The sequence below is a fragment of the Oncorhynchus mykiss genome, chromosome 9, assembly GCF_013265735.2.
Source record: "Oncorhynchus mykiss isolate Arlee chromosome 9, USDA_OmykA_1.1, whole genome shotgun sequence".
Taxonomy (NCBI): domain Eukaryota; kingdom Metazoa; phylum Chordata; class Actinopteri; order Salmoniformes; family Salmonidae; genus Oncorhynchus; species Oncorhynchus mykiss.
In genome coordinates, this window is record NC_048573.1 from 21,062,338 (window position 1) to 21,077,785 (window position 15,448).

Genomic DNA, 15,448 nt, shown 5'->3' on the forward strand with positions numbered 1-15,448 from the left:
TGGGTAATGTAGTCTTGACTCTTGGTCAACAGTGTTGGGGGATGGGTAATGTATTGATGCTCAAGTGCCAAATCAACACAAATGTGTTTATTTTTGCCTTTAGTTCTTTTTGATATTTCTGAGTCTTATTTTTGTATACATTTTTATATTTATATAGTTTTAGATGTTATGATTATTTATTTGTGTTGTTCCAAATGTCTGAGTTGTTCCAAATGCGCTGAAGGGGGGGGGGGGGTTCCGCCCAGGGACTCATTCATACAAGCTAGAACCGCCACTGCATACAGTCTCCACAGCTCTTTCATCATCTTATGTCGCTTTCATACATCAACCAATCAGAAACAAACGCATCACCGTTCAGCATGATAAGACGATGCACCTCCATGATTCCAACCCACCACAAAAGGGAAACAACACACCATTCCAAAAATACATTCCCAGAATCCCATGCAAATCACTTGTGCCCATAGTCACGTGGCATGGCGTGCTGAGCCAAGACCCAGCTGTGGGCATGGACATGGCTCCCCTGCTCCATTGCCCATTTCCCATGCTCCATTGCCATAGCAGCTCGCGTGCCTGTGGGGGAGGTGGAGACACAGGTGGTATCGAGCCTCTGTGGCGAGAATCTTACTAAACATCCCCTCTCCGCTGGCGTTAACCCCTTCATGAGTGGTCTGGTCAGGGAAAGACCATAACCTGTGGATTTCACCTCCATACCTATGCCTTTTCTAATTGTTTCTCGGTTCGCTACAGTGAGGTCCAGGTGAGGTTGACTAGTGGAGATACAGTATGAGTTACATCAACGGTGTTGAGCAACAGCTGTAGCCAAGGCATTTCATGGAAGGTCACAGTCCTGTAGGTTCTATAGCAAATCAACTGAATCCCTTCTTTATACAATACCGAAACTAGAATGATAGCGAACCCATAATATCTACTCCGATCACTTTTTCTTGCCTAATCCTTAATGAAATGAGACATGCAATCTATCTAAAAAAAAGTAAATAATAAAAAAGTAACATCCGAAACCAAACAGTACACGTCAATCCATCTATCGACCAATCTATAGTGCGGCAATCAAGTCAATCATTCACTCCTGATCCGTCTGTTTATCTGGTGCTGTTTGCCTCGGACACAATCTACTTTATCTATCAGTTTACTGCATCCATCTCCTGTGTCTGTCTCTCAATCTCTCTCGCCTCCTTGCTCGCCTGTTTGGAGGTCAGCCCATTCCGCACCAAAGGATACTGAGCTAGTTCTCCCGGAGAAGGAAAGGTTCATTAGCGAGAGAGACAGAGACAGACAGAGAGGCAAGAGAGTGCGAGAAAGACAGAGCGCGGGAGAGGCAGAGCGAGAGCGAGAGAGAAACAGAGCGAGAGCGAGACAGGCAGAGCGCGAGACAGGCAGAGCGCGAGACAGGCAGAGCGCGAGACAGGCAGAGCGCGAGACAGGCAGAGCGCGAGACAGGCAGAGCGCGAGACAGGCAGAGCGCGAGACAGGCAGAGCGCGCGAGAGAGAGACAGGCAGAGCATGCGAGAGAGAGACAGGCAGAGCGCGCAAGAGAGAGACAGGCAGAGCGCGCGAGAGAGAGACAGGCAGAGCGCGCGAGAGAGACAGGCAGAGCGCGCGAGAGAGACAGGCAGAGCGCGCGAGAGAGACAGGCAGAGCGCGCGAGAGAGACAGGCAGAGCGCGCGAGAGAGACAGGCAGAGCGCGCGAGAGAGACAGAGCGAGAGAGAGACTGAGACAGAGCGAGAGAGAGACCGAGACAGAGCGGGAGAGAGACCGAGACAGAGCGAGAGAGAGACCGAGACAGAGCGAGAGAGAGACCGAGACAGAGCGAGAGAGAGACCGAGACAGGCAGAGCGCGAGACAGGCAGAGCGCGAGACAGGCAGAGCGCGAGACAGGCAGAGCGCGCGAGAGAGAGACAGGCAGAGCGCGCGAGAGAGAGACAGGCAGAGCGCGCGAGAGAGACAGGCAGAGCGCGCGAGAGAGACAGGCAGAGCGCGCGAGAGAGACAGGCAGAGCGCGCGAGAGACCGAGACAGAGCGAGAGAGAGACCGAGACAGAGCGAGAGAGAGACCGAGACAGAGCGAGAGAGCGAGCGAGCGAGACAGGCAGAGCGCGAGACAGGCAGAGCGCGAGACAGGCAGAGCGCGAGACAGGCAGAGCGCGAGACAGGCAGAGCGCGAGACAGGCAGAGCGCGAGACAGGCAGAGCGCGAGACAGGCAGAGCGCGAGACAGGCAGAGCGCGAGACAGGCAGAGCGCGAGACAGGCAGAGCGCGCGAGAGAGAGACAGGCAGAGCGCGCGAGAGAGAGACAGGCAGAGCGCGCGAGAGAGAGACAGGCAGAGCGCGCGAGAGAGAGACAGGCAGAGCGCGCGAGAGAGAGACAGGCAGAGCGCGCGAGAGAGAGACAGGCAGAGCGCGCGAGAGAGAGACAGGCAGAGCGCGCGAGAGAGAGACAGGCAGAGCGCGCGAGAGAGACAGACAGAGCGAGAGAGAGCGAGCGAGAGACAGACAGAGCGAGAGAGAGCGAGCGAGAGACAGAGAGAGCGAGCGAGAGACAGAGAGAGCGAGCGAGAGACAGAGAGAGCGAGCGAGAGACAGAGAGAGCGAGCGAGAGACAGAGAGAGCGAGCGAGAGACAGAGAGAGCGAGCGCGAGACAGAGAGAGCGAGCGCGAGACAGAGAGAGCGAGCGCGAGACAGAGAGAGCGAGCGAGAGACAGAGCGCGAGCGACAGAGCGCGAGCGACAGAGCGCGAGCGACAGAGCGCGAGCGAGAGAGAGCGAGCGAGCGAGAGACAGAGCGAGCGAGCGAGCGACAGACAGAGAGAGAGAGCGAGCGAGCGACAGACAGAGAGAGAGCGAGCGAGCGAGACAGAGAGAGCGAGCGAGAGACAGAGAGAGCGAGCGAGAGACAGAGAGAGCGAGCGAGACAGAGAGAGCGAGAGACAGAGAGAGCGAGCGAGAGACAGAGAGAGCGAGCGAGAGACAGAGAGAGCGAGCGAGAGACAGAGAGCGAGTGAGCGAGCGAGAGACAGAGAGACAGAGAGAGCGAGCGAGCGAGCGACAGAGAGAGCGAGCGAGCGAGCGAGCGACAGAGAGAGCGAGCGAGCGACAGACAGAGAGAGACAGAGAGAGCGAGAGACAGAGAGAGCGAGAGACAGAGAGAGCGAGAGACAGAGAGAGCGAGAGACAGAGAGAGCGAGAGAGAGAGAGCGAGAGAGAGAGAGCGAGAGAGAGAGAGCGAGAGAGAGAGAGCGAGAGACAGAGAGAGCGAGAGACAGAGAGAGCGAGAGACAGAGAGAGCGAGACAGAGAGAGCGAGAGACAGAGAGAGCGAGAGACAGAGAGAGAGAGCGAGAGACAGAGAGAGAGAGCGAGAGACAGAGATAGAGAGAGAGCGAGAGAGATAGAGAGAGACAGCGAGACAGAGAGACAGCGAGACAGAGAGAGACAGCGAGACAGAGAGAGACAGCGAGACAGAGAGAGACAGCGAGACAGAGAGAGACAGCGAGACAGAGAGAGACAGCGAGACAGAGAGAGACAGCGAGACAGAGAGAGACAGCGAGAGACAGAGCGAGAGACAGAGCGAGAGACAGAGCGAGAGACAGAGCGAGAGACAGAGCGAGAGACAGAGCGAGAGACAGAGCGAGAGACAGAGCGAGAGGCAGAGCGAGAGGCAGAGCGAGAGACAGAGCGAGAGACAGAGCGAGAGACAGAGCGAGAGACAGAGCGAGAGACAGAGCGAGAGACAGAGCGAGAGACAGAGCGAGACAGAGAGAAACTGGGGCTGACTTCACAAACCTGTTCTACTAACACACTGAAGCCTCAGGAACAGAACATCCAATCAATCAGAATAAACCAAATTACAACACAGTCAAAACAAAACTACATTACCTATTGGGGAAAAAGGCACAAGCACAAAGCAAAACACAGTGCTATCTGGCCCTAAATCGACAGTACACCGTGACTACTTGACCATGATTACTGATCAAAACCTTAAAAAAAAAACATGACAAAGTACAGGCTCAGTGAGCACAGCCTTGCCATTGAGAAGGGTTGACACAGGAAAACTCTCATGGTGGACCTTGCGAGACAGAAACATCATCAAATTCTACATACCAATTAGGATCTGGCTAAAAATGATTGAATCAGTTATAGAACCCATTGCCCTTTATGGTTGTGAGGTCTGGGGTCCGCTCACCAACCAAGAATTCACAAAATGGGACAAACACCAAATTGAGAGACTGCATGCAGAAATATCCTCCCTCGACAATGTAAAACACCAAATAATGCACGAGGAGCAGAATTAGTCCGATACCTGCTAATTATCAAAATCCAGAAAAGAGACGTTAAATTATACAACCACCTAAAAGGAAGTGATTCCCAAACCTTCCATAACAAAGCCATCACCTACAAAAAGATGAACCTGGAGAAGAGTCCCCTAAGCAAGCTGGTCCTGGGGCTCTGTTCACAAACACAAACAGACCCCACAGAGCTCCAGGACAGCAACACAATTAGACCCAGCCAAATCATGAGAAAACAAAGAGAGATTTACTGAGCAAACTAGAATGCTATTTGGCCCTAAACAGAGAGTACACAGTGGCAGAATACCTGACTACTGTGACTGACCCACAATTATTAGAGACACATATTTCCCTCAGATTACACAGACCCACAATTAGAAAAACAAATCCAATGTTGATAAACTCCCATGTCTACTGGGTGAAATACCACAGTGTGCCATCACAGCAGCAAGATGTGTGACCTGTTGCCACAAGAAAATGGCAACCAGTGAAGAACATTGAAATATAACCTATATTTATGTTAATTTATTTTCCCTTTCGTACTTTAACCTTACAACACTGTTTATAGACATAATATGACATTTGAAATGTCTTTATTCTTTTGGAGTGTAACGTTTACTGTTATTTTTTGTTGTTGTTTATTTCACTTTTATTATTTATTTCACTTGCTTTGGCAATGTAAACATGTTTCCCATGCCAATAGAGAGAGCGAGACAGCAGACAGAGCGAGACAGCAGACAGAGCGCGAAAGCAGACAGAGCGCGACAACAGACAGAGCGCGACAGCAGACAGAGCGCGACAGCAGACAGAGCGCGAGAGAGCGAGACACAGCGCGCGACAGCAGACAGAGCGCGACAGCAGACAGAGCGCGACAGCAGACAGAGCGCGACAGCAGACAGAGCGCGACAGCAGACAGAGCGCGACAGCAGACAGAGCGCGAGAGAGCGAGACAGCAGACAGAGCGCGACAGCAGACAGAGCGCGAGAGAGCGCGACAGCAGACAGAGCGAGACAGCAGACAGAGCGAGACAGCAGACAGAGCGAGACAGCAGACCGAGCGAGAGAGCGAGATAGCAGACACAGCGCGAGACAGCAGACAGAGCGCGACAGCAGACAGAGCGCGACAGCAGACAGAGCGCGACAGCAGACAGAGCGCGACAGCAGACAGAGCGAGAGAGCGCGACGGCAGACAAGGCGCGACGGCAGACAGGGCGCGACGGCAGACAGGGCGCGACGGCAGACAGGGCGCGACGGCAGACAGGGCGAGACAGCAGACAGAGCGCGACAGCAGACAGAGCGCGACAGCAGACAGAGCGCGACAGCAGACAGAGCGCGAGAGAGCGAGACAGCAGACAGAGCGCGACAGCAGACAGAGCGCGAGAGCGAGACAGCAGACAGAGTGCGACAGCAGACAGAGCGCGAGAGAGCGAGACGGCAGACAGAGCGCGACGGCAGACAGAGCGCGACGGCAGACAGAGCGCGACGGCAGACAGAGCGCGACGGCAGACAGAGCGACACGGCAGACAGAGCGACACGGCAGACAGAGCGACACGGCAGACAGAGCGACACGGCAGACACAGTGCGAGAGAGCGCGACGGCAGACACGGCGCGACGGCAGACACGGCGCGACGGCAGACAGGGCGCGACGGCAGACAGGGCGCGACGGCAGACAGGGCGCGACGGCAGACAGGGCGCGACGGCAGACAGGGCGCGACGACAGACAGGGCGCGACGACAGACAGGGCGAGCGAGCGAGCCAGACAGAGCGAGCGAGCCAGACAGAGCGAGCGAGCCAGACAGAGCGAGCGAGCCAGACAGAGTGAGCGAGCCAGACAGAGCGAGCGAGCCAGACAGAGCGAGCGAGCCAGACAGAGCGAGCGAGCCAGACAGACAGAGCGAGCCAGACAGACAAACCGGGTGACCCAGATAGAGCGAGCCAGACAGACAGAGCGCGACAGCAGACACAGCACGAGAGAGCGCGACAGCAGGCGCAGCGCGACAGCAGACGCAGCGCGACAGCAGACGCAGTGCGACAGCAGACGCAGCGCGACAGCAGACAGAGCGCGACAGCAGACAGTGCGCGAGAGAGCGTGACAGACAGGGCGTGACAGACAGTACGAGCAAGCCAGACAGAGCGAGCAAGCCAGACAGACCGGGTGACCCAGACAGAGCGAGCGAGCCAGACAGACATACCGGGTGACCCAGACAGAGCGAGCCAGACAGACAGAGCGAGCCAGACAGACAGAGACAGACAGACAGAGCGAGCAAGCCAGACAGAGAGAGAGCAAGCCAGACAGACAGAGCGAACAAGACAGACAGACAGAGCGAACAAGACAGACAGACGGAACGAATGAGCCAGACAGACAAACAGAGCGGGTGACCCAAACAGAGCGAGCGAGCCAGAAAGAGAGGGTGACCCAGACAGACAGAATGAGCGAGCCAGCCAGCCAGAGCGAGCCAGACAGAGCAGGTGGGCGACCCAGCCAGCCAGAGCGAGCCAAACAGTGCAGGTGGGCGACCCAGACAGGCAGAGCGAGCCAGCCAGCCAGCCAGACAGAGCGAGCCAGCCATTCAGCCAGCCAGCGCGAGTGAGCGAGCCAGACAGACCAACCGAGCCAGACAGACAGAGTGAGCCAGACAGACAGATCGAGCCAGACAGACAGACAGACAGATCGAGCCAGACAGACAGAGAGCGAGTGAGCCAGCCAGAGCGAGCCAGCCAGCCAGAGCGAGCGAGCGAGCCAGCCAGAGCGGTTGAGACGGACAGAGCTAGCCAGACAGACAGAGCGGGCGAGCCAGACTGACAGAGCGGGAGACCCAGACAGCCAGAGCCAGCCAGCCAGCCAGAGCGAGCGAGTCAGACAGAGCGAGAGATTCAGACAGAGCGAGCGGGCCAGACAGAGCGGGCCAGACAGAGCGGGCCAGACAGAGCGAGCGGGCCAGACAGAGCGAGCGAGTGGGCCAGACAGAGCGAGCGAGTGGGCCAGACCGAGCGAGCGAGCGGGCCAGACAGAGCGAGCGAGCGGGCCAGACAGAGCGAGCGAGCGGGCCAGACAGAGCGAGCGAGCGGGCCAGACAGAGCGAGCGAACCAGACTTTGCGAGCGAGCGAGCCAGACTGAGCGAGCCAGACTTTGCGACCCAGAGCTGGAGAGCAAGAGAGCGAGAGAGAGCGACAGAGCAAGAGAGAGCAAGAGAGCGACAGAGCAAGAGAGAGAGCGACAGAGCAAGAGAGTCAGAGCAAGAGAGAGAGCGACAGAGCAAGAGAGTCAGAGCAAGAGAGAGAGCGACAGAGCAAGAGAGAGCAAGAGAGAGAGCGACAGAGCAAGAGAGAGAGAGCGACAGAGCAAGAAAGAGAGAGCGACAGAGCAAGAGAGAGAGAGCGACAGAGCAAGAGAGAGAGCGACAGAGCAAGAGAGAGAGAGCGACAGAGCAAGAGAGAGGGAGCGACAGAGCGAGAGAGTCAGAGCGACAGAGCAAGAGAGAGAGAGCGACAGAGCGAGAGCGACAGAGCAAGAGAGAGAGCGACAGAGCAAGAGAGAGAGAGCGACAGAGCAAGAGAGAGAGAGAGCGACAGAGCAAGAGAGAGAGAGCGCGACAGAGCAAGAGAGAGCAAGAGAGAGAGCGACAGAGCAAGAGAGAGAGAGCGACAGAGCGAGAGAGAGAGAGCAACAGAGCGAGAGAGAGAGAGAGCGACAGAGCGAGAGAGAGAGAGCGACAGAGCGAGAGAGAGAGAGCGACAGAGAGAGAGCGACAGAGCGAGAGAGAGAGAGAGCGACAGAGAGAGCGACAGAGAGCGACAGAGAGAGCGACAGAGAGCGCGACAGTCAGAGCGACAGTCAGAGCGACAATCAGAGCGAGAGAGAGAGCGATAGTCAGAGCGAGAGAGAGAGCGACAGTCAGAGCGAGAGAGAGAGCGACAGTCAGAGCGAGAGAGAGAGCGACAGTCAGAGTGAGAGAGAGAGACAGTCAGAGCGAGAGAGAGAGAGTCAGAGCAAGAGAGAGAGAGAGAGCAAGAGAGAGAGAGAGTCAGAGCAAGAGAGAGAGGGCAGAGAGAGCGAGAGAGAGATCACAGCAGCATGATTTGTGACCTGTTGCCACAAGAAAAGGGCAACCAGTGAAGAACAAACACCATTGTAAGTAGAACCCATATTTATGTTTATTTATTTCCCCTTTTGTACTTTAACTATTTGCACATCGCTACAACACTGTACATAGCCATAATATGACATTTGAAATGGCTTTATTCTTTTGGAACTTCAGGGACTAATGTTTACAGCTCATTTTGTTTATTTCACTTGCTTTGGCAATGTTAACATATGTTTCCCATGCCAATAAAGCCCTTGAATTAAATTTTGAGAGAGAGAGAGAGAGAGAGAGAGAGAGAGAGAGAGAGAGAGAGAGAGAGAGAGAGAGAGAGAGAGAGAGAGAGAGAGAGAGAGAGAGAGAGAGAGAGAGAGAGAGAGAGAGAGAGAGAGAGAGAGAGAGAGAGAGAGAGAGAGAGAGAGAGAGAGAGAGAGAGAGAGAGAGAGAGAGAGAGAGAGAGAGAGAGAGAGAGAGAGAGAGAGAGAGAGATCACAGCAGCATGATTTGTGACCTGTTGCCACAAGAAAAGGGCAACCAGTGAAGAACAAACACCATTGTAAGTAGAACCCATATTTATGTTTATTTATTTCCCCTTTTGTACTTTAACTATTTGCACATCGCTACAACACTGTACATAGCCATAATATGACATTTGAAATGGCTTTATTCTTTTGGAACTTCAGGGACTAATGTTTACAGCTCATTTTGTTTATTTCACTTGCTTTGGCAATGTTAACATATGTTTCCCATGCCAATAAAGCCCTTGAATTAAATTTTGAGAGAGAGAGAGAGAGAGAGAGAGAGAGAGAGAGAGAGAGAGAGAGAGAGAGAGAGAGAGAGAGAGAGAGAGAGAGAGAGAGAGAGAGAGAGAGAGAGAGAGAGAGAGAGAGAGAGAGAGAGAGAGAGAGAGAGAGAGAGAGAGAGAGAGAGAGAGAGAGAGAGAGAGAGAGAGAGAGAGAGAGAGAGAGAGAGAGAGAGAGAGAGAGAGAGCAAGTGAGAGAGAGCGAGACAGCGAAAGTTGGCAGAGCGTCGCTAGATAATTTTCTGCAGTATGCCTCCCAAATGCATGTAAAAGCATTGTTTGATACACCTTCATTTAATAAGCACCTTACAAGTTTAGTTTTTGCGTAAGCGACAACAGGGAATCAATTACGTGTAGCCCCTATGCTTGTGGGAAGTGAATACTCTAGGGTCAGGCATTAGTGCAATCACATAACAGAACTCTGAGAACTATTTTGATATTTCACCTCTGAGAATAGCACCCGGCTTCGATGTTATAGACTGGAGGCCTCATGGATATGCATTTCAGCTGAGATTCAGAGAAAAAACTTAATTGAAAAACAGCAGGTAAAAGCTGAAATTTTCACTTGTGACATTTTAAATTAGGCTGTTGATGTCCCGGCCCAAATAATTATCTTAGCGTGCCAAAATTATAATTACTACTTTTAAAGAATGAATATCGTAGGGAATAAATGTAACTTTCGTTAAAAAAAAGAGTTACGGCAAGTTTAATCAGAGCAGTCACATGGCCAGCTCGCAGTTGTAAATGAGAACTTGTTCTCAAGTGGCCTACCTGGATAATTAAAGGTGAAATATATATATATATATTTTTTAAATAAATCTCTGTCTTTACAAAGATGACTGGCACCGTACTGACACCGACTAAGAGCAGACTAAAAAGGCAAATAACTCTTAATGCTATTCACAACTCTTGTCATAGAATTACATAGAAAATAATGTAATATCTAACATAGAGCAGAAACTAGGGATAACAACTGCCCTGAAATACGATCCCCTTGAGAAAAAAATAACCCAATCACGTGAAAGCAAACTATTTTTTTTGTTATTTGATTTTGAAACACAAACCCTTTTTTTTCTTCCACTGACCCGAAAATAGTTGAAATGTCTGGTAAAACAACGTTACTGCAATTATTACATTTTCCCCACAGCTGGTGTGAGGCTGTCTACTTGGTTTCTCTCTCATTTGAGGGGTTTAATTAAAAAGTAAGATGACACATTGAGGCATCATACTCCATAGCTAATTATCACCAACCCACACACTCTCGATGGTGCTAAAATACAACGTAAAACGATGCATATACTTCCTCCTTATTTACTCTGCTCTTTACTCTCCAATTAAAAGACCCCGCCAATTACAGTGTCAAACAATCCAGGAAAAACTTTCAAGTTACTTGCAGGTTGGCATTTCGTTGAACGGTGTGTATCCTGTACATAGGACTAATAAAAAAAACTTGAAACTTGTTCCTAGATTGCTTGACACTAAATTGGTGGGCTCATAGGCCATAATGTGAAAATTATGCCAAATGTTAAGACATATTGCAACACTGAAATGTGATCAAATGAATAAATCTTGAACAGTGTTTCACGGACTAAAAGCAAAGGATACATCTATCCACACACTTTCTCCTCGTCAACAACCTCCTCTTGACTTCTCCTGCTATCAAAACGACTGCCAACGCTCGTAACGTCTACCATTTATACCCATAACAGGTTACATTTTTTGGGGGGGATAGTCCAGACAGTATGACCATCTGTAGAGCATTTACAACTATCTGTTGAGAAGTAAGTGTTTGCTAAGGTTACGCTAGAATCACGGTCAAGGTTAGGGTTACGTTTAGGGTTGGGTTAAGGTTAGGGTTGGGTTAAGGTTATAGAGCTATGATTAGTAGACCGTTAGTTGAAATAACTGAATTACCAACAAGCTAGTGACAGGCAGGAAACAGAACAGATGGAAAAGAGAATAAAATCTGTCCTACCCGGTTTACTGTCCAAGGCGCCAAAGTCCAGTGAGTACTTGACCACGTGGTAATTGTTCCACACGTACAGCAGGTTGTCCCGTGGGTTGTAATCCACGGCGGCGATATACTGGTATGAGTTGGGGAAGGGGATGTCCAGGAAGCCATCTTTACTCAGCTCTGTGTTGTAGATATAGTCGATCTTGTTCCCTGTCGCCTCGTTGTCGTCGTCTTCGTAGACCGACTTCACCACGTATAGAATACCGCAGATCATGAAGGCGTTGGATGCCGAGCGCTTGTCGTAGGCGGTATCCCAGGTTCCTTCTACGCGGAGAGTATATGGGTTCAGTTGGCTGATGACGATGCGCCCGTTATTCTGCTCCGTGGCGTAGATGACCCACAGGCCGTTCTCGTCCACGGCGAGGTCGATGTCCGACTTGCCGCCCCAGCGGTATGGCGAGGTGTCGTGGTAGTTGGCGCTGCCAATGATGGCCTCGCCACTCTTGATGCGTGTGCGCAGGTCGAACTTGACGATGTTGCGCGTGCGCTCCTTGTTGAAGAACAGAGCGCCATCGTACACTACGAAGCCCGTGCCATCGACGCGGTGCGGCAGCTTGTACGTGGTCGTGGGTCGCCCGGCGATGAAGTCCTCTTTGGAGGAGTACTCGGTCAGCGTGTCCGTGCGGTATGGCGTCCAGGGCATGTAGTAGATCTTGTCGGAGGCCTGGAGGGGGTCTTTACACCAGGCACCAGATTGGTGGTCCGACTCAAAGAGGTGTTCGCTCTGGTACACCCCTCGCAGCAAGCCAGGGCACAGGAATACTGAGGAGCCAAAATGGAGGAGACAGACAAAACGCAGAGAGTTACTTTGGCATGAATTAGACTTCATTGTTGGACTACGACAACTAGAAGGAGAAAGGACAAAAGAAGGCTAGTGTAAAAGGAAGTCACTGCTTTTACCTGATGAGGATAACGTTTACAATGCATTAGTTCTTTAATAGTTAATTTATGTAGGCTATACAACAAATACGACAGGAAAAATAGTTGTCAATGTTGCTTAAATATACAATGAACGAGGTATGAGAGTATTATGATTTCAGAGCATGCACGTACGCGTACCCACACTCGGCTAGCTATCCACATATTTACAATAGGCATGTAATCAGTGACATGATCAGTGTAATACAAACATCAATACATTCCATACACTTCTTTCACCCATGCCAACTCCTCAGTGCTACTGGATCTTTGGATAATAAATAACATCTAATAGGGAATGTCTAATGCAAACACATTAAAAGATTATGATAAATAGCTCAAGTATAATTATTGGCATTTGGGGCCCAGGAACACAATAATGACTATCTATATTACTACATGAGAATATTTGTCCATTATTGAGATGTCTTCAGTCTGTGGCATCATGATTTACAATGCCCCTGCATTCTAAATTAATTATACCCTAGCTGGTTTGTACTGAGATCGTATGAAGTAATGCAGCATATGAGTCGATAGCGTGCATCCCTTGCCGAAGGTGATTCTGTTTCCAGATGGATTACACTTTGACCGCCGACTGAGTCAGTTTCAAGTTAGCCGTCGTGATAAAAAGATTACATTTGAATTGAAGTCCTACTCATACGAATTTAACATATGGAGCACGTCATTTATTTGGACCGAGAGACAACAACATACATACATAAGTATCTAAAACGGGATCATCGACTGCGTCTTGAAAAGTAATCTTTTTGTAATGATGTATATTCACTTACGCTCCCTTAAACAGACTCATGTACCGTTTAAAAAAGTAACATTAGCACAGAATCTGTTAAATGTACAGATAACTCAATAATAAATTAGGATTGAAGGAAGGAAGGTTTGAAATACTGTCGGTCTACACTTAATTGTTTTATTTTTATTTGACCATAGCATGAGATGCTAAGAGCAGTGCTATTGTCAAGCGCTAGACGAAAGCAACAAAGAATTAAGACGACCTAACATTTCCACCCAAGTTCGTTATGTTTCAGGGTGCAGCACATGAGCAATAGCAACAAATGGAAAGTGGGCGAAAGCTTCTTAATTTATGACAGGTGAGCGGCCTGACACCCCCGATGACAGGTGCTCCTGGGAACTCAGGCAGAGGTAAAAAGCAGTGTGTTCAGAGAAGAAAAACAACAAGCCTGACTCCCCTGTCATCTCTTAAGATTAAACATGTCTACCTGCATGTGAATAACATACCGTGATGCCTCCTATTGCACACATCTAAACTAACACACAACCAAAATGCTAAGGGGTTCTCTACGGATTAATAAGGCTTTCAGAACCTAGCATGCCCGGTAGGTAGTCCTTTACTGAAAGGAAACTGGGTCTGCATCCTAAATGGCACTTTGTTCCCTATTTAGTGCACTGCTTTTAACCAAGGACTATAGGTCAAAATGTAAAGCACTATATAGGGTAGAGGGTTCATCTGGGACGCAGCCTGCGCTTTGGAGAGTTGATATTTGATCTATGGGTTAAGGTTATATGAGTGCACCCTTAGCTTTAAAACATGACTGTCTCAGGGGCCAGGACCAAAACAACTGCTAGAACAACACTGGGCCCAGGTGCAGTAGTAGGCTATCTTATCATGCACGGTAGTATTCCAATAATATCTGAACATGTGGGTGTCTTTGTGCATTCTGCCATATCGACTGGGAGTCCCTGAAGGTTATAACATCATCATGTTAGGCCTATATATAATCTGGAATGCTGACAGTTTATTGAGCGAGGCTATTGATTGGTGTCCACGCCTCTCGCCTTTAAAATGATGCTGCTGGCAAACATGAACAGAATAACTTTCAATTACCTGGGAAAGAAAATGTTCTGGATAGATGCATATAGTGGAAGAAAGATACGGCGTGTATTACTGCAGTCAGATGACAGATAGCTATGCCTCTGACTATATACGAACCGCCGATGTTCAACGTAGTTTTTATTTTCAGGTGAATGGTGACAAACATTTACATCACTTCGACCATCTAAAAGCAGTGCTACTGTTGAAACACTTGACACGACATTTGCTATTTCCCCAAAATCTAAAACACTAAAAAAATGTGTGTCTGTACTGTTGAAATAACCTTTGCCTCGCGTGAACGTCTTAAGAGTTTCGTCATAGGTTCTGTATTCTAACGTTTTTTTTGGTTGGCAGTGTTTGGGTCTAGATTGACACTAGCACTTTGTACATTGTCAAAAACGGGACTGCTATTTACATGACCCATGATGTCACTCGATGTGGAACACAGTCGTTATTGTATGTCCCTCTCCCATGAATCCGATGATCATGACAATGAGTTTGGTTTCCATGCAAAACATGCTGAAAGGCTGCACTTAAAACGCATTGTGATTCGGTTTTAATGCTTAGTAAGACTTTTCAAAAGGCATGTAATGACCTCCTACTAATGTCTTATGGCGTCTTACCGACATGTCCTACTACTAGGGCACACATTGAATTAGCAGACAGTGGAAGGTCAATAAAGAGCAGATGACGTAAGAGAATAACTGCTATGGCTATGGCAACCCCCATCACCAAGCAAAGCATGAACCCCAATGAAGTCTCGAAAATAAAGGAGTGGGCAATTAGTTACCTTTTTGTTCCACTTCTATTTTAGGCATGAGAAGGAGAGAAAAGAAGAGAGAGATACAGAATAGATTAATGATGCGATAACTGGCAAAAGAGTCAAGTTTACTTCAGCAGGTCAAAACACATTGGAACATTAGCACTGTGGATGATGAGGCTGCTTCGTGGTGGAGTAGTTGAAACAAAACATTCCATCGCAAAGCGTTGGGAAGGAAACGTGTCGCTTGTCACACACAGCCTGTGGGGGAAGAGAGAGATTAAATCATATCTTTAGACATGTGAATCGTGTGAATGCGGCTTTGAAGTGACGACAACTCCAAGATAGGGGGAGAGCGAGAGAGAACGGTAATTAACTTGATCAGAAGTCAACTCCAGATGTGTTCATTAAAAACAGTGGAACATCTGGTTGCGCACTGTACAGACTCCTTCAGGAGTCACACGAGGGGGAAACAAGAGCGCCACGTGCAGATCGGAAGACAGAAACTCCACAGCAGCACATCTTCTATTTTGAAATTGATAATTGGTGATTTATCACCTGTGGGTTGATAAAGGCTATAACAATTAGCATATGGCCATCTCCATTCTAGTGATATCAGGAAAGAGACACAAAATTCAATCATTTTGTTCACATGGCAAATTCCCCTGGTACGTGCAAAGATGTCGACAACCATCACAAGAGTAATTGGTCAA

General features: G+C 49.6%; 1 protein-coding gene across 13 annotated transcripts in view; it reads right to left on the reverse strand.

The window, feature by feature from the left end:
• Window positions 1–15,448, reverse strand: part of LOC110531730 (adhesion G protein-coupled receptor L3) — a 341,603-nt gene that overhangs the window by 131,294 nt on the left and 194,861 nt on the right. For 10 of the 13 annotated variants that reach the window (XM_021615078.2, XM_021615075.2, XM_036987556.1 and 7 more), the window contains 2 exons: window positions 14,766–14,780; window positions 11,167–11,967 (listed from right to left, as the gene is read on the reverse strand). In XM_021615078.2, the coding sequence (XP_021470753.2) occupies window positions 11,167–11,967; window positions 14,766–14,780 (816 nt within the window). The remainder of the gene's footprint in view (window positions 1–11,166; window positions 11,968–14,765; window positions 14,781–15,448) is intronic. The other 3 variants (XM_021615077.2, XM_021615086.2, XM_021615085.2) reach the window with 1 other exon arrangement.